This window comes from Quercus robur, chromosome 3 (genome assembly GCF_932294415.1).
Source record: "Quercus robur chromosome 3, dhQueRobu3.1, whole genome shotgun sequence".
NCBI classification, from domain to species: domain Eukaryota; kingdom Viridiplantae; phylum Streptophyta; class Magnoliopsida; order Fagales; family Fagaceae; genus Quercus; species Quercus robur.
This window is the reverse complement of record NC_065536.1, coordinates 26,081,206-26,106,174: the sequence shown is the minus strand read 5'-3', so window position 1 is coordinate 26,106,174 and position 24,969 is coordinate 26,081,206. Positions and strand designations below refer to the sequence as shown.

At 35.7% G+C, this 24,969-nt stretch overlaps 1 protein-coding gene across 2 annotated transcripts in view; it reads left to right on the top strand.

Annotated features, from left to right (window-relative positions):
- LOC126717618 (uncharacterized) overlaps positions 1 to 24,436 on the top strand; it is a 139,883-nt gene extending 115,447 nt beyond the window's left edge. Inside the window, exons 5-7 of one of the 2 annotated variants that reach the window (XM_050419450.1) lie at positions 5,370 to 6,173; positions 23,215 to 23,463; positions 23,559 to 24,436. In XM_050419450.1, the coding sequence (XP_050275407.1) occupies positions 5,370 to 6,173; positions 23,215 to 23,463; positions 23,559 to 24,290 (1,785 nt within the window). In that variant the 3' untranslated portion in view covers positions 24,291 to 24,436. The remainder of the gene's footprint in view (positions 1 to 5,369; positions 6,174 to 23,214; positions 23,464 to 23,558) is intronic. The other variant, XM_050419451.1, reaches the window with a different exon arrangement.
- The last annotated feature ends 533 nt before the right edge of the window (positions 24,437 to 24,969 follow it).

Below are 24,969 nucleotides of genomic sequence, written 5' to 3'. Positions count from 1 at the left end.
CATATCATGCACAGCTGAAAAGTAAAAGACACAATGATATGATTACCCAAGAAAGAAAACCAATGAAATTAAACGTTTCAAGGTAAAAACCTGAGAAGAATTTGACCTAACTATCCTCAAGGTAAACAAATCCACTAGAAAGAATTGAAGTTTACAAAAGATTTAACTCCTAAATTTAATGCTACCTCCAATAGAACTTACTAACATGACCATGTGTAGTTCCAACTCCACAAACTCTTCTCTCTTGGATTTTTTGAATACAAGCTCCCACACTTATGACTTTGAGATCGCACTCAAAGGTTTAGATCACCAGTCATTGTTGATCTTGTAGCAGCAACTTGATTCCACCAGCACTTGATTGTAGATCTTGTTCCGGTAGACACTTGTAGAGTTAGAAGGTTACTAAAACCTCACAGATCTCATAGAAGTAACTCACAAGTCTTCCAAGAGATTTCAAAACGTAGTTAGGGTTTTCCTTTTATACTTAGAAGTGTTGGATTGAAACCCTAAACATTTTTGCAGGCTTGGGCCTGGTTTAAAATCTGCAGAAATAATTTTTCAGTGATTTTCGATTTGTCGAGTCTAATTTTCAATCGGTCGAGCTTCAAAGAACTTGAACTCTCTTTTCTACAGCTTGAATGTTCTTGAATCAGGATTTGTACAATCTTAAGCAATGTCCAACACCAAATCTAGACATGTTTTTGTTCTCAGTTTGCTAACATACACAAAATAAGAATCTAAACATTTAATCCTAAATATTTAGGACCTAACAGTATCTATAAGATCAAGATCAAGGTTGATAGATCTATTGAACGATACAAGACTTGCTTATTTGCCAAAGGTTTTACTCAAGAATATGACATCGATTATGAGTAAACATTTGCTCATGTTGCTTGCCTTACCTCTATCAAATGTCTTATTGTTGTGGCCACTATTCACTATTGGTCTCTCTATCAAATGGACGTGAAGAATGCCTTCCTAAATGAAGACATTTAGGGAGAAGTCTACATGCAACTATCCTTTAGCTATGCTCACTCGGGTCATCAATTTTGTCGCCTTCACCATGCTTTTTATGGCATAAAACAAGCTCCTTGGGCTTGGTTTGCATAGTTTTGCTCAGTTGTTGCTCAACATTTCACCTCAAATCCTTACGACACTGCTTTATTCATTCATGAATCCTATGTTGGTATCACTCTTATCCTCCTTTATGTTGATGACATGATTATTAGTAGAGATGACTTTAGAGATATCTGCACTCTTCAATACTTTCTTAGTCAGCATTTTGAGATGAAAAATCTTGACACTCTAAATTATTTTCATGGGTTTAAGGTTACTTCCTCCTTCGTTAGATACTATCTTTCCCAAGCTAAATATGCTTCTGATATTCTTTCTAAGGCTGGTCTCATAGATGACAGGATCGTCTCCCCTTCCTTGGAAGTTAACACTAAGCTCGCTCTCTTGTAGAGTGAACCTCTATCGAATGTTATTCGCTATCGTTAGTTGGTTGGCAATTTGATTTATCTCGTAATCACTTGCCCTGATATTACTTATGCCATGAGTATTGTCAGTAACTTCATGGATGCCCCTCGCTTTGTTCATTATGGCATCGTTCTTTGAATTCTTTGATACATCAAGTGCTCATTTTTTTATGCTCCTCACTACTATTCCCAATTTTTCTCAAGCTTCATGCCTATTCAGATGTTGATTGGGCAGGTGATCCTATTGACTATTGCTCCATCACTTATTTTTATTTCTTGTTTGGTACTTCTCTTGTCTCATGGCTTAGCAAGAAGCAAGATGTATTTTCTTGTTACAGTACCATGGCCAAGTATCACGCACTTGTTGACACCACTACCAATCTTGCATGGCTTCAATGGCTCTTGGTTGACTTGGATGCTCCACAGCCCACTAGCACTCTTCTTTATTGTGATAATTGCAATGCTATTCACATTGCTCATAACAATGTCTGCCACGAACGCATGAAGCACATTTAAATCGATTGTCAAATCACTCGTCATCATCGCAAGAAAGGAAATATTTGGCTGTACTCCATCTCCTTTGTCGACCAACTTGCTAATATCTTCACCAAACTCACCCGATTGGTCATCTTTGGGATCTTATATCCAAACTCTAGTTGGTTTTGACCATGCCAACTTGAGTTTGAGAGGGGATGTTAGTATATATTTTAGTTGATCTAGCCCAATTGCCTTGGGCCTAGGGTAGTGTACTTGCAGTACACTCATATTAATTGTACTTCACACATACTGTACTTATATAAAGGCTCTTTATTGTACAATTTTATACACACACAATATATAGAATATACAAATTAATATTCAAATTATTCTCTTCTCCCAATCTCTATCTTTACATTCTTAACAACTCTCACTTCTTTTTTTTTTTTTTTTTCTCCTTTATATGCTAGTAAAATTTTTTTTATCATGGTAGTGGTAGAAGTCACAAAATAGAAGTCGCATATTGAAACAGTAGCTTCACTGACTGTCAAGGTGTCACCCACTCCCCCCCTCTTATTACTAGTCATTCAATCAAGTCTTTAAGTTTTTTAAAAAATATTTCTCTTTCTAAACTGATCACACTCAACTGAGTGAGACAATTTATGTATAGAAAAATGCTCCATTTTTTACATTTCCACTTTTATAACATCACATTAGCAAGGTAAATGCTGGTACAATTTTAGAGTGATGTGAACAATAAAGATAATTAGTGCTTAATTTTCTCTTTTCATTTTTATCATTGAATGGTGATTTTGAATGTAAATTTATGTCAAATGTTACAAAATTTTATGTAAAAGGCTAAGTTAAAAAGTTTTTTTAAAAAAAGCATTTCTCAAACGGACACTTTTTTTGCTAAAAATGTTTCATAAAAAATATACACATACTCTAATATTGATGGTTTAAATTTATTGAAAAATCAAGTTTTAAATTTTTCACTAAAATGCAAATTGCATCCTCTAAGTTGGACTGAAATTAATTTTGATCCTTAAACTTTATTTTTGTTTAATTGAGTCTTCTATTTCAAATTTATTCAATTTAGGTCTTCCTTCCAATTTCTTAAAAAATTGCCACTAAAATAAATATATTCTCACATGAAAAAATATCTATAAAATTAATAAAAGTATTTTATAGATTTTTATGTGAGAATTATTTTTCAAAATATATTTTTTATTATTTAATTTCATACTTAAAGTGCAATTTTTTTAACTGAAATGGACGAAAAACCTGAATTGAATAAATTGAAAATTTAGAGGACTCAATTGAACGAAAGTAAAGTTAGAGAATTGAAATGAATTTCAATCAAACTTAGAGGGTGCGATTTACAGCCAGTTCAATGTATCTTACATACTTAAGACAAACCATCTTAGTTCACACGTTATATAGTCTTTACAAATGAAAAGCCCTATTTCATACAAACTAGGATTTTGAGTTTACAAGTAACTTATGATTTATATATTCTGTAGCTAAATCATATAAATCACATACAATGCACCTTAACTAATATACGATAATGTACAATTAGTCCATTTATATATAATCCCATATAACTAAACACTTTAATTATATAAAACATGTCATAAAATAGGATTTTAGGTCACAAACTCTTGACAAATATATCCATAATTATTAGAGCAAAGCTTGTATGCTTTTTGTTGTCATACCTGTTTAACAAGTGGGTCTAATTATCTTATAGCTGAAAGCTCGAATTTGTGTGAAAACACAAGAGCTTGGTTAGACCCCCAAATTAAAATTACGGCTAGATTGTTTTTACTCTAACTTAGACTAAGTGCGGAATAAGAGTAAATGAGCGCAAACAACCGATAACACTACCCTAAACCATATTCATCAATTATCAACAATTTAAAGTAAAGCTTAAGAGTAGAGAAGAGAGATGCAAACACAAGATAACATCGAGATGTGTTATCGAAGAGAAAACCGAAGAACTCGACAAAAAACCTCTCTGCCGTCCTCCAAGCGGTAATTGATCTACTAAAGAATAAAGTTGGAGTACACAAATAACAAAAGACCTTTCAAGCCTAGTCTACCTAATGTACTTGAGCCCTCTAAGCTCCTGCTATCAACTGACTTCTCGGAACCTTGTCTTCTCTAGCTTTCTTACATCCCGCAATTCAGCCCGATTGCATCCACCAATGAATGACTCTTTCCAATACTTCTCAGCAGCACCAAAACCTCACTTGACACTCAAATTGAGTGTGGTAAGTTTTTGGGCCATCACTTGAGTCTTCATAGTCTCTCATACTCATCCCCTACAATTAAAACCACATAAATACAAGGAAAAACGATTGAATAAAATTACAATCAGATTTGGCATGGAATTAAAGCCAACACAAAATAGTTATAAATCACAACTTTACAATAGCAAATGATAACAACTCATTAGAAATGACCTTCAATTACTAATCATGATCACTCTCATGAATTTAGTCCTTACACAATGATGTCATTTAATTTCTGCAAGTTCATTTTGGGCGTTTATAATCTAAATTAAATAGGATGAGTATTTTGGTTTAGTGGCTCTGCCTAATCTCCCCATCGGCAGGTTTGAAATTTTCTTCCCCATTTGTTGTTGTTGTTGTTGTTGTTGTTGTTGTTATATCATTTAAGTTGAGTGAATATCAAAAATATTTTTTAGTCATTTTAATACTTAAATTTTATTATTTTTTTTCAAGTTGGTCATTCCATCAACTATATAAAAAATTGACAGTATTCACATATGGGAATTGACATCGTTCTATTGGACATGATAGTTTTATACTTGGCAATAAACTAACGGACTAAGTTTATAGAAGTTTTAAAATTTAAGTATTCAAGTGACAAAAAATATAAAACTTTGAGATGAAAATAACAATTCATCTAGATTAAAGGGTGTAATGTGGATTTTGGCCGGAAAAGAAAAAGGCATGTTAGGAATTTATGGTATGGTTGTTGATCCATGATGCATTGTCTTCTATAGTGAGGAAAATAACCTTTTTGTATCTTTTATAATGCTCGAGTCATATTTTATTATTTTATTTCTGCTTGTAAGTATTACATTTTTCTAATTCAACATTTGATTTCTGTCTCACCTGTAAATGGAAGGTGACCAACTCTAGCTAAAATGAACCCTTTTTTTTTTTTTTTTTTTTTTTGTTAAATATAAAATCAGTAATAACTTGTTTATATAAGCTCTAATACTTTTGTGCCTTGATGATCCTGTTGGGAACCATATCCCTTGCAATTACTACTGGAATTGTAAGGGATCTGGATCATTGGTGCACATGGTTTCCTCATCACACGGGTAGATGGCTTTGATGCATTTCCTTTCTTTTGTTTAACAAATTTAATCTTACCCAGGATACATTTCCTACTTTGGAACAATTGAAATTGGATTGGAAGGAGACCATGAATCAGACAAAATGTCGATTTCCAGCACAGTTCTTTTCCAAACTAAAAGTTATCAAGTTAAGTGGTGCTCCTTTTGAAGAACTATGTGGACTTACCAGTGAAGAAGAACATGCGGGGACACTAGAAGAACAACATGCAGGAACACTCGAACGTTTGACAGTGTTAAAACTGTCTAACATGCCCAACCTTAAGCACTTGGGGAAGGAAAACTCCCAACTACGCATGGCTCTTCAGAAACTAGAATGTGACCGATTAGTGAACTTGGTGCCGTCCTCAATGTCTTTCCCAAATTTACAAAAATTGGTAGTATCAAGATGTCATGGTTTGCATTGTTTAGTGACTTCGTGGACAGCCAAAAGTCTTGTGCGACTCACCAAAATGGTTATATATGAATGCAAAATAATGAAAGAAATAGTTGCAAAAGAAGGCGGTGAAGCAGGAGGTGATATCATTTTCAAGGACTTGAAATCTTTGGTACTTCTCTCTTTACAGAGTCTCGAAAGCTTCCATTCGGGGAATTGCACCATTAAATTCCCATCTTTGAAAGAATTAATTACTATTGAATGCCCAGAATTTTCGACTTCTAGCATACCAAATTGGAAAGAGCTTAAGCAAGCAGAAAAAGATGAACCCGCGTTGGGCAACCATATTGCCCAAACAAAAGAATTATGGGACGGCGATCTTATTAGCACCATCAATCGGTTTTGGGAAGATAACTTTGATATGCACAAGCAGCAAAAATTCGCTGAAAAGGTATGTTCCCATGCTTTCTATCTTGTAGCATTTTCATAGGTCTAAATGTTGGGGAGATAACACCTTGAAGATCCTCAAATTTAATAGTTAATATAACATAACATATAGGGACACTATGAAAAGATTTAAGCCCATGTGTTTGAGCACAATTATGTTATATTAACCACTCATCATTGTCATTCTTATTCAATATAAGATTTCACTCACACTTGAGTTCCCAACAATTTCCTCTTCATATGTTAGTTTACTCTCTTTGTGCAAGCCATGCAAGCCAGGGTGGTCACAAGACCACCTTGACTTGCGAAAAAATGTATATATACACTTGCCAAAAAAATGTTATATGCTAAACTAATCTATTGTGACTATCTTAATAAAAAGGTTGAATATCCTGACTTGAGAATTACAAAAATTTGGGTTTAACAAAAATAAGAATAATGCTTCATTAATAACATTTTCACAATAATATCACAACAAATCCAATGTGGTAAGTTTTTACTGATTATAATTTGGACTCAATACTAATATTATTTTTTTATCCAATAATAATAGCTTTTTACCTAAGATTTATAGTAAAAATATTGTGGATGTAACATTACTCTAAAATTAATTTTGTTCTCCAAACATAATCCTTAATTCATTTTATAAATTTTTTAAAAAATATATCAAAAATGAAAACAATAATTATTAGCCCAAATAACAGCAAATATAAATCAAACAAAAACAAAACAAGACCAAACAACAAGTGAACAAATTATTCAACAAAAAACCTAATACAAAACAAAAAGATAAAAATTGCTTATCATTCAAATCTGTAGCTCGTTCAACCTATTTAATAAAAATAATCTCTAGTTTCATTTTTCCTTAAAAAATAGTACTAAGAAAAATATTGTGATTATGAGTTCTCCTTGATGGTAACAACAGTTATACTCTTTTTGACTCTGCAGTCGCAACAATTTTGCTCTCCTTAGCGACTCAACTCGCAATTGTTGCAAATATTCAAGTTATCGCTTTATTAAATATTAAAGTTATCGCTTTCTTAGATTTTGTATAATTTAAATTTTGATAGGCCAAAAACATATTGACCATTTGTGTTGAATTAATTGATTAATTAGCCAAATTTAATTAATTAATCAAATTAACATGCAAATGCGTGGTAGCACAAACAAAGCACTAGTTAAACTAAGTATGCAGCGGAAAATAAATTGACACGGTGATTTGTTTACAAATGAGGAAAACTAACACGGCAAAAACCCCACCGGGTGATTTTAAGGTCACCATTCTTGAGAATTCACTATTATCACAACAAGCGATTATAAGTAAAGGAATCACAGTACCCTATATTAACCTACAGTTGAACCCTTACCCCAATACACAATTGGACTTGTTTTGTAGTGAAAATCTCTCCTTGTAATGCACAGCTCCCAGTACGTGACTAACAAATTGTGTAGATCCTAGAACACGACTTCAATCACCAACTAGAGAAAGTTGTTGGCTACAAAGTTCTTCAGTTCCTCACACGACGAAGATCCAGAAGATGCTTGGTCACAAAACCCTACGGTGCACAAACACAACAACTTCATCGCAAGAAAGATGAATTAGGGCAAAACTCTATCTCCGGTCACAATTTGCTTGAACAAATTTTGCTCAACACTTGTACAACTTGTGTCCACTTTGACAGCCCTTAAAATAATCTTTTTATATGTCTAGGGTTGTGAGAAAAAAAAGCCCAAACACATAATCACAGATTAGATTCAAAACAGAACTAAAGTTTATGTTTTTCATAAACCTCGATAGATAGCCATCTGTCGAGTAGTTGTCGAGCCACGGGATTGGAACAGCTCTTAAAGCTCGATAGATGGCTTAGCTGTCGAGTTTTAATGACAAGCACTTTTCAGATTTGAATCTTGGACAGACTTGCATAGGTTCAACACTTAATATTGAAACAAAATTTCTTGAAGTATTAAACACATCCTAGATCTACCTAAATACAAGTAAAGTGCGTTGTGTCAAAGGATTAGCCAATTACATAAAATAGTGACATATATTCCTAACAAGTAAATCACATATGTCCTAAGAATCACATATGTCCTAACAATCTCCCCCTTTGACAATCCGTGACAAAATCACAACAAACAAATGAACATATGAAAGAAGTCATAAATCACTCAACTTATATTCACTTGTTGAATATAATAAAATCTATCCTAACACAAATTCTTGAAAAACTTTGCAAGAAGAGAGTCTATGGCAAAAAAGACTTTGACAATCTGTATTTCTAAAACACTTTAAACAAAACTCATCAAGGCATCTTTGTGTGAAACAGAAATAATAGATTGCATACAAGTATAAGAAGCATGTGCATAAAAAGAGAAAAGAAACAACACATATAAAGATAGGTGAAAGAAACATACATCAACATATAAAGAAAATAAGTAGAAAGTATGTCAATAATGGTCATAAGACCCATGTACAAGATAAATGTATCTCAAATAAAAAGAAAAGAAAAAGATACAAATAATCCTCACTATATCCCTCAAAATATCAACACTTCCCCTAACAAAATGGTCCTATACTAACTTTCTCCCTAAGAATGACTACTCTCATATACCAAAACTACTTCCCCTTTTTATCACCAGTGACAAAGGGTAAGAGTCTCAAGTAGACATCTCATCTATACCAGAAGAGCTACAATTTGCATCATCATTATCCTTAAAAGCAGTAGCATCATCATCACCATCATCCTCATCCTCAGAAGCTGCTGGAGTAGGTGGAGGAGAAGTCTCAGGAATGAAGCCACCCATGACTGCCTGCCATTATGCTATATGGCTGACACAAATGTTCACCCGATACAACTCAGTAGAGAGTGTATCAAGGCGAGTATTCATGCGTTGAAGTTGCGTCATGATGTCTCCAAGAGTCACATCACCCGTAGAAGAGGAGGGAGTAGATGTGGATGGAGCTAAAGGAGTGGGAGGAGTTGCTGTACCGGACCGCCTCGATTGAAACTGTGCCTCGCTTTGTTTAACGGTAGCGTAGTCAATGGCACACATGACAGGGAAGTGGTCGGAAAAGGGAAAAGGAACAGAAAAATGGCATAAAATCTGCGCGATAAAATCCGCGTGATAGCCGAAGGGAAAATGAGCTTATCATGGGTAGCCGTATCCCTATACACATCTATAATAGAAAGAATAAAATGTGATGGAAAATCTATAATGAGATGCTCAAGAAGAGAAAGCAAAAATCGAGCACGAGGCTCTATGATAGAGTTATAGTGAGATAATGAGTGCAAAACAAAAGTCATCACAATGTTTATGAATTTAGGACCTTTAGCAAAGGTCGAACATGGTGTAAACTAACAATCGCCCCAATCCTAGGGATGCTCGCAAAGAGGTACTAAAGAATCAATTCCATGCATGTTGGAGTAAAACTCCTGGATCAGCACAGAAGGACATATGACCGAGACGTCACCCAGTGACTCCCAACCTTGACTGTGAATGACAATAGGTAGGTCAATATCGAAGAAGTTTGACAAAATAACTCGGCGTTCTGAATAAACACCTCGTCAAGAAAAGTTCTCCAAGAAGTCCTTTCGGGCTTCCTCATCACAGAACCGAATAGAGGAGGGGGTAGGATTAGAAGAAGACGATGCCCTGGAACGAAGAGGGTTTCGGGACGGAGCAAATTTACGTTTTGGTGCCATTGACGCACTAACGTAAACTAGATAAAGAAGGGGGGAAGAGAGACACTCAGAAAAGTTCCAAACAGTTCAAATATACAAAAATATATTGAATGTAAGGTACATATGCATGAAAATGCATGAGCATGTGATGTGCAAAGTAAAAAACATCATGGGCTCAACCAAATCCAAACCTACCAATACACAATCAGTTTAACATATATAACACACATCTATAATGCACGAAAATATAGTTATAATGCACATGGAATGCAATGCATAAAGTTTTTAAGATCAACTCTTCAAAACCCATCCCAAAAATTTCACAAAAACTCAACAATTTTGAAAAACCTCAAAATTTTTCAAAAACCCCAAAACCTAGGTCTAAATGCATGAAATGCATGGATAATGTGAGAAAAAGAGATCATACCAAGTGATTTGAAGCAAGGAAAGGCCGAAAATCACATGGGTTGAAGGTTTTGAGAGAGAAAAGAATGTTTGGGAGGTAAATAGGTGCAGACAGATCAAGAGAGATTGAGGAAATAAGGATCGGATCACGCTGAAACCTATTTATAAGACCTCTGTAAAGGAGGTATAATTAACAACTGTCCTCTATCCATGACAAACAGGGATCAATGGATTAACACAACAAAGATTAACCCTAATCAGAGTGTGCCCGCTCTAATACCACTTGATAGGCCAAAAACGTATTGACTCATTGTGTTGAATTAATTAATTAATTAGCCAAGTTTAATTAATTAATCAAATTAATATGCAAACGCGTGGTAGCACAAACAAATCACCAATTAAACTAAGTATGCAGCAGAAAATAAATTAACACGGTAATTTGTTTACAAATGGGGAAAACCAACACGGCAAAAACCCCACCGAGTGATTTTAAGGTCACCACTACCGAGAATTTACTATTATCACAACAAGCGGTTACAAGTAAAGGAATCACAATACTTTATACCAACCTACAATTGAACCCTTATCCCAATACCCAATTGGACTTGTTTTGTAGTGACAATCTCTCCTTGTAATGCACAACTCCAGTACATGATTAACCAATTGCGCGGATCCCAATACGCGACTTCAATCACCAACTAGAGAAGATTGTTAGTTACAAAGTTCTTCAGTTCATCACACGATGAAAATCCAGAAGATGCTTGGTCACAAAACCCTACGGTGCACAAACACAACAATTTCTTCACAAGAAAGATGAACTAGGGCAAAACTTTGTCTCTGGTCACAATTTGCTTGAACAAACTTTGCTCAACACTTATGCAACTTGTGTCCACTTTGACGGCCCTTAAAATAATCATTTTATATGTCTAGGGTTGTGAGAAAAGACTCAAATACATAATCACAAATTAAAGTCAAAATAGAACTGAAATTCTGTTTTTCATATTTGTCAAGCAGCTATCAAGCTTTAATGACAGGAACTTTTTAGATTTGAATCTTGGACAGACTTGCATGACTTTAACACTTGATCTTGAAACAAAATTTCTTGAAGTATTAAACACATCCTAGATCTACCCAAATATAAGTAAAGTGCGTTTTGTCAAAAGATTAGCCAATTACATAACATAGTGACATATGTTTCTAATAAGTGAATCACATATGTCCTAACAAATTTCTTAGGTGACCATCCTTAAAAAAAATCCTAGAGCTGCCATTGTCTTTATGGGTTTTGACCAAGTCCTATTTGCTCCTCTTTGCCTTTTGGGCTTTTTCCATCACTAGCACATCATCCATGACAATCCTATGTGCTCATCCATTGGAATTGGACCGCATATTCCCGTCCATTGGGACCATGCACTATACTGTGATCTTGTACCATTGGCAACACTCTATTTGGCAATTTTTTTTAGAATCGTTTATATGGCCCTTTTAGGCTTGCTCTGTCCCTGCTAAGGTAGGAACCCTGAACACTTCACCACATGCCACCCTGAGCTCTAATACCATTTTTTGGGAAGATAACACATTAGGAAGCCTCCAATTGAGTAATTAATATAATATATAAAGACACCATTTAATCCGAGAGAATTAAGTCAATATGTTTGGGTCCAACTATGTTACATTAACCGCTCACCATTGTCATTTTTATATAATGTGGGACTTCCCTTACATATGAGCTCCCCATATTAGTGAAATAATAAATTCACTACCCGTGGATCCAATATATACTAGGTCACCTGCTATAATATTTGCTGAATCTGTTGGAACTTGGAAGTGCAAGTATGAGGATATGCAAGAATGTGACGGCTTGCATTTTTCCTCACAAAGTCTTTATACTTGCGTTGGGATTCCCTTAGCGTTTATATTGCTATTAAAGTCACGCGTTTACAATGCTATTAAAGTCACCATAGGACTAGCTGACTAGTGAGAAAGATCGATTATAGTCGTGAGCGCACTATTTTTTTATATAATCTGCGATTTCATTACTAGAGAAACGAAGTACAACTGGGATAATCTGCCTTACAGCAAGCTGACAAGGCAGGTGGCAGATTATCTTTATGGAAGAAAAAAGATAAGCAAGAAATTACAGCATATCTAGCTGCTTGGTGAGCAACACCATTGCAGGACCTCTTAACCCAAACAAAAGAACAAGATGAAAACCATTCCACCAGTGCGAGAATGTTACAGCAGGGCATGAGCAGAATCCAAGGGTAGGGGAGGTCAGGGTTGTTGATGGCGTCAAAACAGATTTTGGCATCTCCTTCGAGGATCACGTTACGCCAATTCTCGGATTTGGCCAATTGGACAGCCCAGAGTAGAGCTTCAGTTTCAGCTTGAAGCAACGAAGTTTTTTTGATGACTCTTGCCCAGATTTTGAGTGGCACCCTGAGGTGGTCCCTAGCGATAATTGCTATAGCTGAGTGATATTATGATAAGGCAGCATCCCTATTGAGCTTAATCCAGTTCTCAGGGAGGGGGGGGGGGGGGGGGGGCTGGGTGGGGGAACCAATGTTGTGGAGTTGGCAGAGACTATGGTGGGTTAGTGTGAGGAGAGACAAGGGAGAATTCATAGAACCTGAGGTGTATGTGTTGAATGGAAGCGGTCACGTCCCAGGATAAGTTATGCTGGAGAGCATTGTTCCTTGACTTCCAAATTTCTTCAATTGTTAAGGCCATAAGCAGAGAGGTCTGCCATTGTTGTTGAGTAGCTTCGAAGCCACTAGGGGGATCCAACACAAGTTTAACAATGTCTTCATGTTGAGATAACACTAGCTACTCAGTTCTGAGGCCCCAACAAGCTAAAAACCAGATAGCTTAGAAGGCGAGGCATCTGAAAAAGAGATGACTTAGAGTTTCGATCTCTTGTTTGCAGAAAACACAACTTGAGAACAAAATTTTGGACTTAATTTTGTTGATGAGCTGACCAGACCAGAGAGTGTATTTATCTAGGATCTGAGAAATATTTCTTGTATCTTTTTTGGTGGCTTTTGAGAAAAGGATGGTGTCATTGGCATACATCACATGAATGACTCTTGGTCCACTTCTGCTCGTCTTGATGCCGTTAATATTCTTCTGCCTAAGCTCCTGGTCTAGAAGTCTTGAGAGAATTTCTTGCCCCAGAATGAAGAGATACAAGGAGAGTGGATCTCCCTATCTAAGGCCCCTACTAGGCTTAAGACTCTCGGATTTGCCACCATATACTAGGATTTGGAAATTGACCAAAGAGATGCAGGAAAGGATCCAATTAGAGAAAACCCCGTTGAACCCTAGGTGGAGGAGTACAGCGTATATAAACTCCCAACTGACTCTATTGTAAGCCTTTTGGAGCTCAAGCTTGATTGCCATTAACCTTGGTTTAGTTTTGCTGCTCTTGAAACTGTGAAGAATCTCCTGGACTATGACTTGGTTTTCTGCAATCTATCTGTTGGGAATGAATGATGATTGCGAAGTTTTGAGATGATTCGTACACTATGTTGCAAAGGCTTATGGGCCTGAAATGATGAGTAGAGGAAGGATTAGCAATTTTAGGAATGAGCACAATGAGAGAGCAATTTACCACCCTAGGCATGGACCCAATGGTGAAGAAAGAAGTGACTGTCTTGATGACATCATCTCCTATGGTGGGCCAGAGCTGCTTGTAAAGGGTAGACTTGATTTCATCTAGAGTGGGGATCCTGCAAAGCTCAGAGTTTTCATCTTCAGTGATGCATGGTAGAATAAGTTGATTAAGATGGGGAAGGAAGTTAACTTCCTCTTGCTTGAACAGGTTCTTGTAACTATCCAAGAATAATTTTCTAATGGAGTTGGTTTCCATTATCCAGGATCCATTATCGTCGCGGATTGCTTCGATATTGTTTCTTTTGCGCCTAATAATCGTGGATAAATGAAAGAACTTGATGTTTCTATCTCCGAGCTTGAGCCAGAGCTCTTTGGATTTTTGGCGCCATAGGGTTTCGTTCCTTAAAAGCCATTCCGAGAGTTTAGTTTGAAGAGCTGCCTTAAGTGCTTCAGTATTTTCAGATGGGGGCTCTTGTTGGATTGCATTAATAGATTGGAGAAGAGTGTTTATCTCATTTTGACAATTGCCGAAAACTTCTTTGTTCCACTTCCGGAGTGCATCCCTGGTTGAGGCTTGTTACTTGCTTAATTTTATGAACTCTGATCCTCTGACATGCTTATTCCACATGGCTTCAATGACTGCGAAACATCGATCATCCCTAAGCCAAATATTTCGAATCTAAAAGGGCAATCGGCAAAATTAGTTTGTTGATTGGTATCAAGGAGTATTGGTGTGTGATATGAGCTGATGGCACCTAAATGGGAGACAAAAGCCCTTGGGTAAGCTAACCTCTATGATATATTTGCTATGTCTCTGTCCAACCGTCTTTTGATTGAGGCTTTTCCCCATCTGCCCTTGGCCCAGGTATATTTACTTCTCGTGTACCCTAGATTGATAGCGCCAAACTCAAACGTTAGCTCAGTGAGGTAATTGGTGGTTGATGAGAAGCCTTTTTTCCCCTGATATTTCATCCTCGTTGAGAACAAAGTTGAAGTCACCAATACACATCCACGGGCTTTAATGGGACTCAAGAAGAGCCATGAGATTTTCCGAAGCCTTTTTCTTCTTTGAGAAATAAGGAGGTTCGTAGAACCTAACTATGAGCCACTCACATACAGAATTGGAAACCATAACTGTAATGAGATTTTTGTTGAATTCCACTTCTCTAACCAAAATACCACTCTTCCACAAAACACAAAGATCACCTGCTTTTCCACTTACTTCAACAACTAACAAGTTATTGTAATTAATAGAACTTTTTACAAAATCCATCCTACTAGTGAGAGCTTTGGTTTTAGACAAAAAAAATAAATCAAGCCTTGCCTTTTTTATTTGAGCCTTTAAGGCTCGAACTGTCAAGGCATTGCATATGCCTCGACAATTCCAACCGAGGAGCTTCATGGAGATGGTGGAGCATGATAAGGCCCGCCTTCTCGGCCATAGAAGTAGGTGTATCTGGGTTGTCAGAATTGGTATTGCTATGGGAAGAGTAAATCCAGGAGAAAAACTTACGGGTGTATTCCTCATCTTCAACTTTTTGCCTTTCATTAAGGATGAAGAATTCCAACCTTAACTGTGGAATGAGCGTGATTGTGTCAGAATCAAAGAAGACTGGTTCTGGACCGCTTACTGCTTTTCTGAGTCGTTTGGAGAAGACTTTGAGTTCCTTGTCCGTGATTTTTCTCTTTAGGGAGTTGGATGAGGGGGATAGTGTAGATGGTTGAGTGGGTTGTTCTTCCTTGAGCTCTAATTTGTCTGAGCAGTTGTTTGTTGTCAGGTAGGATGCGGCGTTTTAAGATGAAGAGATTGGGGGCGATGGAGAGCTTAGGTTATCTATGAAGTGGTTTGGAATATATGCTTTAGGTGATTTAGTAGTGTAGCCTGGGCTCGACATGTATCGGGTTGATCTCCTGGATTTTGCATTGAACTTGGGCTTTAGGCCTACTTACACTGGAGTTAGGCAAATGAGATTTCAAAGGCCCATGTTTTGAGTGCTTGCTGAGGAGCCCTCGTGTATGTCTGTCTCAATGGGCTTAGCTTGAGGGGGGCCTACGGACTCCGGATATATTTCTAGGTCATCATGGATAGGCTCGTTCAGTGTTGTACCTTTGCAGGTGGCTCAGATGTAATGGGGCTGTCACCAGGTTGCCACGGTTCCTAAGTGGGAAGTTGCGTGGTACTGTCCTTTAGCGTGGTGCAGTACGATGTGGTGTGTATTCCAGGCGGGGTTGTGAGTAATGGATTTTTTGCTGTCACTGGATTTTGAGCTGGCAGAGGACCAACGCTGCATGTGGTGTTGAGTGGATCTTCATTGCTAACGTACACATCCAGTAGATAGTCATCATTTCCGAGACTGAGCCAAGGTCCAGCAGCCTTAAACTGAATTCCTCCTGGATTGCAGAGTTGGAGCAGATTTAGCTCGCAAGACTTTTCTTCGTGTCCTATGATTCCTTATCTGTAGCAGCAATCTGTGAGCTTCTCGTATTTAAACCCAATCCAAAAGTCGCTTTTGTTTGGTCAGGGATGGAAGGTTGAGGGGCTTCTCTATTGGGATGTCCACTCGAATTCGAATGAATTTTTGCCAACTACCCTCGGGTTCTCCGACTAGATCGATTTCGAGAACATTACCTATATGTGCCCCTATTTCCTTATATTGCTCTTCGTATTCCATAACGCTGGTATCTCATGGATTTGAACCCAAAAAGTGGATGTGGTGAAATCAACTTCCTGCCAGTTGGGTCTGGACTCCCATCTTTTTAGAATGAGGTGTCCTCCTTTGCATGACCAAGGCCTTCTGATGTAAGCTTTGTGTGAGTCGACTTCGTGTTGAAATGAGAACAAGATAATGTTTTTATCCAATCTCTTGACCTCCTTCAGGAAGACTGGTTTTCAAGCTTTGAGAGCAACATCTTTAACATACGTGAGCCCTATCTGCTTGTATGTGATAAGCTTTGCAAGTATGATGAGCGCAGGGTGTGTTTTGGGATCTTGGCTTGGAGGGAGCTCTAGTCTGTGCCCTTGGCAGATTATCTTCTCAGTTATGGTTACAAGGTCAGAGACCTCCATGTTTGGGTTGAACGGTGCAGTAAAGCAGTGGTGTGGATAGTGGAGAGGGTAGGTGAGTAGTGGTGAGGGGACGGATGTAAGGTGGGTGAGCAGCAGATGAGAATGGTGAGGATAGAGGTGGGGAGTGTAGGAAATATCAGGTCAGGGTAAAGAAGAGGGAGAGTGGGTACTGGTGGGAGAACGGAGAGAATTTTTTTAGCCACCCATGTAGTTGTGAGCGCACTATTTTATGGTAGGACACACAGTTTTGCATCTTAAAACTACACCTTAGCGAATGGACTGGAGGCAAAGGGATTAGAGTTGCCATTTGGTTTAGGTCTAGGAACTAAATTGGTTCTCTTGAACCTTTTACAAAGGTCAACGCGTTATATGTTGGGTTCGGAGTTAGGGTGTAGGAATGAAAAGGTGCTAGGCTCCCAAACCTGCTGGGAATATGGTCAAACCACCATTATGTGTTGATAGACAATGTTTAAATAAAGATATTATTAAAAGATCCCTAATCCTAAGTCTAAACACCGCGTATTTAATTAAAAATAGTACATACAACAGGTCAAAGATCACATAATAAAGAAAAAGAAACATACTAAAACCAAATCAAACAAATGTTATTATGCATGGGAAGTCAAATAATTAAATAAAACCAAATAAGCAATTACTAATAAGAAAATATCTTATTCTAAACATATTCAAATAACATTAAATACAAAATAACTAAAGGGGAAAACATGGAAATTAAGAAAATATTCTAATCCAACGAGTTCGAAGCCAAATAGATCACAGAACATATGGAAAATAATCAGTTAAATCAAAACATGGTTTACTGCACATTCTATGTTCAAGGTGCGTACACATACTAGACCTTGTATATGCATATCGAAATCTTGTGCATGCAGCCTCAATGATGTGTACGCATTCTAGCAAAGAGTTTGATATTTTACATGTTCAGATTTGATTAATCAAAGATTTTAACACAAATTAAAGAAGCATGTTAGAAATCCTAAATACTAAACTAACAATTTTTTTTGAGAAACTAAATACTGAAGTAACGTAAAGAAAATAAAATAAAACATTATCATAAATAAATAATTAAAAAAAAAAAACCATTAAACAATGCAAATAGTATTCTAAACTAACATCGAATAAATAAAAATGTCAGTCCTATATAGGAATTGAAATAACAACAAACGTACAATAAGAACTTATTAAAATAAACTCATGGTCAAATTAGAACATAGTGCCTACAACACAGATATTAGATTGAGAAAACATAGAGATTGGATTGAGAAAACAAAGTTTTGATTAAAGCTTATTTTACCGAAGTTCCTAGAATACAAAGATTATATTGAGAAAACAAAGATAATTAAAGAACAAAATAGAACTTAGGTCACCACAACTAAAGAACAAAATATTTTGAAAATGGTTTTGAGAATGAATAAAAACTAGTTTCTGCCGAGCTAGGTGTCGAGATCTTCTGTTTTTCCGTTTCTACACTATAGCTTAAGTAATCTTCATGTCTTCAAAGTACTACTTGTTATTTTGATGTTGAAACCACTTAGAAACTACCCAACTGCAAGTAGAGTGCGTTTTGTCATCAGATGTGCTAATTACATAAAAATATGACACTTACAGAATGGAAGAGTGCTACAACAACTCTTGATGAAAGCATATAGGTTTCATTATTATAATCAACTAGTCACTAGGGGTGTACACGGTTTGGTTCAATCGGTTTTAGAGAGGTTTTTTACACCACACCTATAGGGTGCGGTTTCACCCTATGCTTGACCGCACCTCACTTTTGGAAGGTAAGAACCGACCTACACAAGGTGCGGTTAATCTTACCGGCTCGGTGAGGTTCGTTCGGTTATATGGGCTGGACTTTTTAAAATTACTATTCTTAGTTTTGGGCCTTTAAAAAATAGCATTTTGAGCCCATTTTTACTTCTTTTTAACTGAGCCTTTCTTTATCAAGTTTCAACCACAAGAACACAAAATCTCAACCTGTCACAATAGGGGTGTACACAGTTCGGTTCGATCGGTTTTAGAGAGGTTTTTTGCACCACACCTATAGGGTGCGGTTTCACCCTATACTTGACTACACCTCACTTTTGGAAGGTAAGAACTGACCTACATAAGGTGCGGTTAATCTTAGCAGCTCGGTGCGATTCGTTCGGTTATATGGGCTGGACTTTTAAAAATTACTATTCTAAGTTTTGGGCCTTTAAAAAATAGCATTTTGAGCCCATTTTTACTTCTTTTTAACTGAGCCTTTCTTTATCAAGTTTCAACCACAATAACACAAAATCTCAACCTATCACAAGACTCACAACATTCCAAATCAAATACACAATTATAGAGTATAGTCTCAACTATAATATGACTTAACTCTCAACCTGTCAAATTAAACATGTGTTTATTAAACACATTAACACATATTAATAAATCTAAACCTCTCACAACATTCCAAATCAAACACACAATTATAAAGTATCAAGTCTCAACCATAACAAGAGAAAATAACCCTTAAAACAAAATCAAACAGCATAGAAAAAAAAAAATCAAACATTAGTGAACTCAAAAAAAATATTATAAATAGTATGAGAAAATACCCAGGAACTCTTTAAGCCTTTGAGATTTAGTCCTTTACTAGGCTGAAACTGAATCTCTTAAATTACCCCTGAAATTACAAGAAAATAACCCCAAAAAAACAAAAATTAGAATCAACAAGAAACATTCAGTGAACTCAAAATAAAACCAAAAAAATTAGGGGTTAGGGTTACCAAAGACAACTACATAGTGGCAGAGCCACGGTGGAGAACGGAGATGGGAAGGAGACTAACTGAGGGCAAAAGATTAGAGAAAAATGGTTAGGTGGGAGCCTGAGAATCTGAGATTGAGAGGGAAACTTTAATATTTGTTTGGCGGGATTAGGGTTTGGAAGAAAATGAAGGTGAGTATGTGATTGAGCTAAGTGACTGAGTGAGTTGAGTATGAGAGCAAGAGTCTAAAAAAGAGAATAAGAGACAAGTTAGATAACTCAGTCTCAGGGTACCGGGTACGTGTATGGCTGAGAGTAAATAAGAAAAAAAAAAATTCTTACACTCAGCGACTTTTAAGTCTTTAACACTAACCAAATGGCATTGTTTTTCTTTTTTTAAATGCTAGACAATTTAGACAAGACAACTATTCAGACTTTAGGACTGACAAACGCTAACACTTTTTATTTATTGACGATAGGCACACTAACATTAATTTTTTTTACTTCGCACGCAGGTGAGAAACTAAAGAGTACTCATAAAAAAAAAAAAAAAAAAAAAAAAAAAAACTGATAGAACATAGCCCAGCGTGCTCTGTTTAAACTGAGAAACTGAGAGCACGGCGTGCTCACTGCTCAACACGCCATATATTTAAAAAACAAAATTATATAGGTATTAAACATACTTGGTGCGGTTCTGTTCTCGGCGGTGTGCACGTCTCTGCGCCGATGGCCGTACCGGTCCGACATCGGTCCTGACGAAATGCCGCCGACCACCGTGCCAGAAACCTTCGACGGACCCCTGAGAGGGGCGGATCGGTGCGGTCAGACCGGTTTCAGTCGGTGCCGGTAGATCAACGAACAGGCCTACTAGTCACAGACCCTCGCGATGCGCGGGAAAATTTGATACGAATATGTTTTATTGGATAATTTCAGAATTAATATATTAGATTGTATATCTTTAAAAGTCAATATGTGAGATACATATGAAAATACAATGCAATAATTTTTTTATGTAAAAAAAAAAAAATCACAATGTGAGAACTATTAGACTAAGTTCTAACCATATATACTTTGTTTATTACTATACAGATGTATGCGATTCAACACTTATAGGTATATTTTTCTCCAAAACACAGATCCACGTCTCTTTCTTACATACAATTTCTAATTAAGTGAAAAAGTATATAAAGATAACTATGCAATAGATCATATTTAATAAATCACATCATAAAATGGAAAAATAAAATAAAATAAAATGCAAAGAGCAGACTTTATGAACATATGAACAAATCTTGCAATATATAACTCTTCAAATTCATAAACCACATGATTACTTGGATTTTATAGTAAAATAAGACTGATCCATCCATCATGACATTGTAGTATAGTCTAGATATAATTATATAAAAATCACGTTTTGTTGATCATGTTTCATAAACCAAAAGTGTCATCTATACATCTAATAAAATCATTAAAGAGTAACACATGAGAATTCTTAATTTGAATAACCGATTATATATATATATATATATATATATATAGAGAGAGAGAGAGAGAGAGAGAGAGAGAGACATATGTAGATGGTGGTGGAGGGGGGATGGTGGGGTTTGAACCACAAATAGGGGACACCATAAAAAATGTTGCTAGGCTATTACTTGAACCCCTAAAAATTAATCTAAGAGGCTAGACGTAAGGATAATAGGAATTCTAAGAAAGAATTAATCAAGTTCCTTAAGTATCTATACATAAAAACATTAATAGCATAATGATGCTCTAGAGTAAATTATATTTTGTCTTATTCTCTTTTTGGCTTTTTCTTTAAAGTTGATCAACTAAACAAAGTAAAAGCTTACCAAGAAAGCTTAAATTAGCTAAAAATTTAATGGTGGAGATGCCTATTATTTGTAGTAGAATGAACAAAATAAAAATCACAAACAGATTTGAGAAAGATGCATAAGATTTCTAAAAGAAATTTTAACAAACACATGGGATGCAACAATAACAAAATTACTACACTGAATACTTTTTGACGATCTACAAATAAATACAAAAAATTTTCATTTTCAATATGTTTCATATCAACATTAGGAATTTCCACGACATGATAGGCCAAATAAAACTACATTAACAATTCTAAGTCAATTAAAAATAACAAAAGTCAATATCATTGAAAAATTTGAAAAGGAAAACAATAGAATCACTTCAGAAAATGCAAGAATACAAAAAAGAAAGGAAAATGGAAAAAAAAGAAAAGAAAAAGAGATCATTTTTTATTCTGAGTATTGTTTACCTCAATGGTCTTCCTATTGTTACCTTAACTTTGGAAGTTTTGAACAAATATAATTGATGTCTTCTCAAAATGGTGAAAACTAAAGCTTGATTGAAAAATATGGAAAATAATTAGTATTGTGCTAAATTTTTTGTTGTAGATGATGGGTGATTGTATCTAAAATGTGTATTGGTATATATAACATTATAAAACTTAAAAAAATAATCAATGTATAAGTGAGAGAGAGATAAGGTTGTGAAAAACTGAAATTTTGGAAGAGGAAACACTATAACGGTAGATAAATGAAGGGACATTTGAAATGTTAATTTTATCTATTAAAAAGATAATGAATTATTCAATTTTAAAAATTACTTGAAATTAGAAAGAAGAAAATGAAAAGTTCAAATCAATTTAGGTATTTGAATAGTCAAATATTTGTATCTAATGAATAATAATGTTTGTCCATGATTTGTATTTAATTATTTTATATAAAAAAAGTTAAAAGATCATAAAGAAAAAAAGGATTTAAAAAGAAAAAGAGTATGATGTGGTTGATGAGGTGGTTCAACAGAAGCATAGCAATATTAAATACTACGTCTCAGCTTTTAGATATATATTGATCTAGATATAGATTGGATAGTACATGAACTATCTTTCCCAAAATCTCGTTACCACCTTTCATAGCACAAGTTCACCTACCATAGACATGAAAACTAAGAATAATAATAATGATAGTTATGATAAACAAGGAAAGAAAATAGGGTTATGCTAGTGGGTGACCTTAGGACAATGGTTAATAATCTATTTTAGGAAAGTTTTGACACCACTTTTATGGGAAATGGAAAAAGCTGTCAAAACATTAATTGTTTTTATTTTTTTTATTTTTTAATGAAAACTTTCTTTAAATGAATTATTAACCATTGTCCGAAAGGCATCCATTTGCATTTTCCAAGAAAAATAAACTAAAGATCCTAATTCAAATTCATTACAAATAAGACTCCTAAGTCAACTAAAAGACTAATAAGGGAAATAATTAAATGGAAATCAATCAAATATTTGATTTCCTGCTTTCCAACTTTTATGTTTGGACTTCTTATGAAGGCAGACACCATCCTTGTAATTATTGCTAATCGAGGTCTGCAGAAAACTTCTATGAGAATTATGTATCAACATTAATGCTCTTCCACTTGCAATAGGGTGTCTAAAATTTATTTTTCTCATTTTTCTTACATGATTGGTTCTTCTTCATGTTAGGTCCCTTTCATACCTTCTGTATCGGAGGAAAAAGTGTACATCCCCGAAGCCATGGAAGATAATGATTTTGATGACGTGGAGGATTTAGTAAGCCAAGACAACACTTCATTTCCCGAGGATTTCTCAGATCGGATACCATCCTCAGTTAATGAGATGTCTGCTGCACATGGAACCTCACTGGAAAAAACAATTCCCCTGGCTTCTCTTCCTCTGGCAGGTAATTTGGTAGCAGAAAAGACTAGCATGGAGGTAAGCATAAATATGAGTCATTTCTATGTTGCTATATTTACAAATGTCAAGGTAGTAAAAAGAGGGTTTTTTTTTTTTTTTTTGGGTGAGTGCAGGACAATATTAGTTCCTGTCAGCTTGATACTTCTGAATTGCCCAAAATTATTGTTGAAGAAGATACTCATGAGGATGGGCCAGATATGAAAGAAAATGTAAATGTGTGCCCGGCTGCTGATCAACCTGTCATTACAAGCAACATTCAGCAGGGTGCATCTACGTCTCTTCTTGGGCTTGGTGCTCCAACAGTTATTCAAGAGAGACTTGACGCCTTTTTGGCTAGATTTGATGAAGATGGGACTAATGAACATACAGCTTCCCATTTCTGGATCTTCTCTGGGGCGAATGCTGATTGGCTTCGATTTTCTGTTCCTTCTGATAGCATACCATTGCTTGAACGACTTTTAGCAAAGTACGAAGACTTCATAACGAGATTCAAGCTTGGGGCTGGCATTGGAAATTTTCTATTGAGACTTTTGGCTGCCATTGTGATGGAAATGCATAATACTCATCTAGACTCGCTGAGTGAGAGGAAATTGTTTGAGTGGAAGAACGCGGTGAAAGAGTTGACACATGCTGGTCTTCCTGTTGAGTTTCTTTTGACATATCTGCGATACATTGGAAAGATTTGGTTTACCCGTGAGTTGAAGGCTCAATTAGCATCTTTTGACGAAAGAATTGCTAAAGTAGGGGCAAAACTTTCAGCATTGAAGTCTGAAACGGAGCAATTGTGGGCCACTGTTCCTGAAACCATAATGCATAATGAGCTTGTGACTCATGAACTGTTCTGAGCTTTTCTTGCTGTCTTTGCCTTGCTGGGATTAGGATCGTGGATATCCTGGCCTTGCTGTTTAGTCATTTACTGCGTTGCTAGTCTATTTTTGTAAAATGTTTACTTTGTGCATTTCGATTTCATTGAAGGAAAGTTGGTTCTTAACATGGTAAAACAGGTCAGAATTTTCTAATCTGGCCCGAAAAATACTCAACCAGAACCCGATTTTTTTGACCCGAAACAAAATAGGTTGACTTGTGATCCGACCCATGTTTTTTTCAAGTCAACTCGACCCAACTGCGACCCGACTCGAACTGGAACCATTTTTTTAAAATTTTTTTGGGTAAAAAAAATGATAAAATTAAGACTATTGTTTTAATTGTTTGTTGTGAGTTTTAAGGAAACAATTGAGACATTTACATGCAAATTAATTGAAAAATGAATGATTAAGCATTCTGTAATGAGAAAAGATTTTTAGATATTAAATAGCAAAGTACATACCAAGATAATCTAATTATAGTAAAGTTAAAAACATAGATTTAAAATTATAGATATGTGTGAGAAACATTCACAAGTGTGAAAATAGTGAAGTCAAAGTATCAAATTAGCATAAATTATAAATGCTTAGATCTTTTTTTTAACAATTTATGTCCAAAATAAATAGCTTTTTTCATAATAAATTATGATATTTCTTAGAC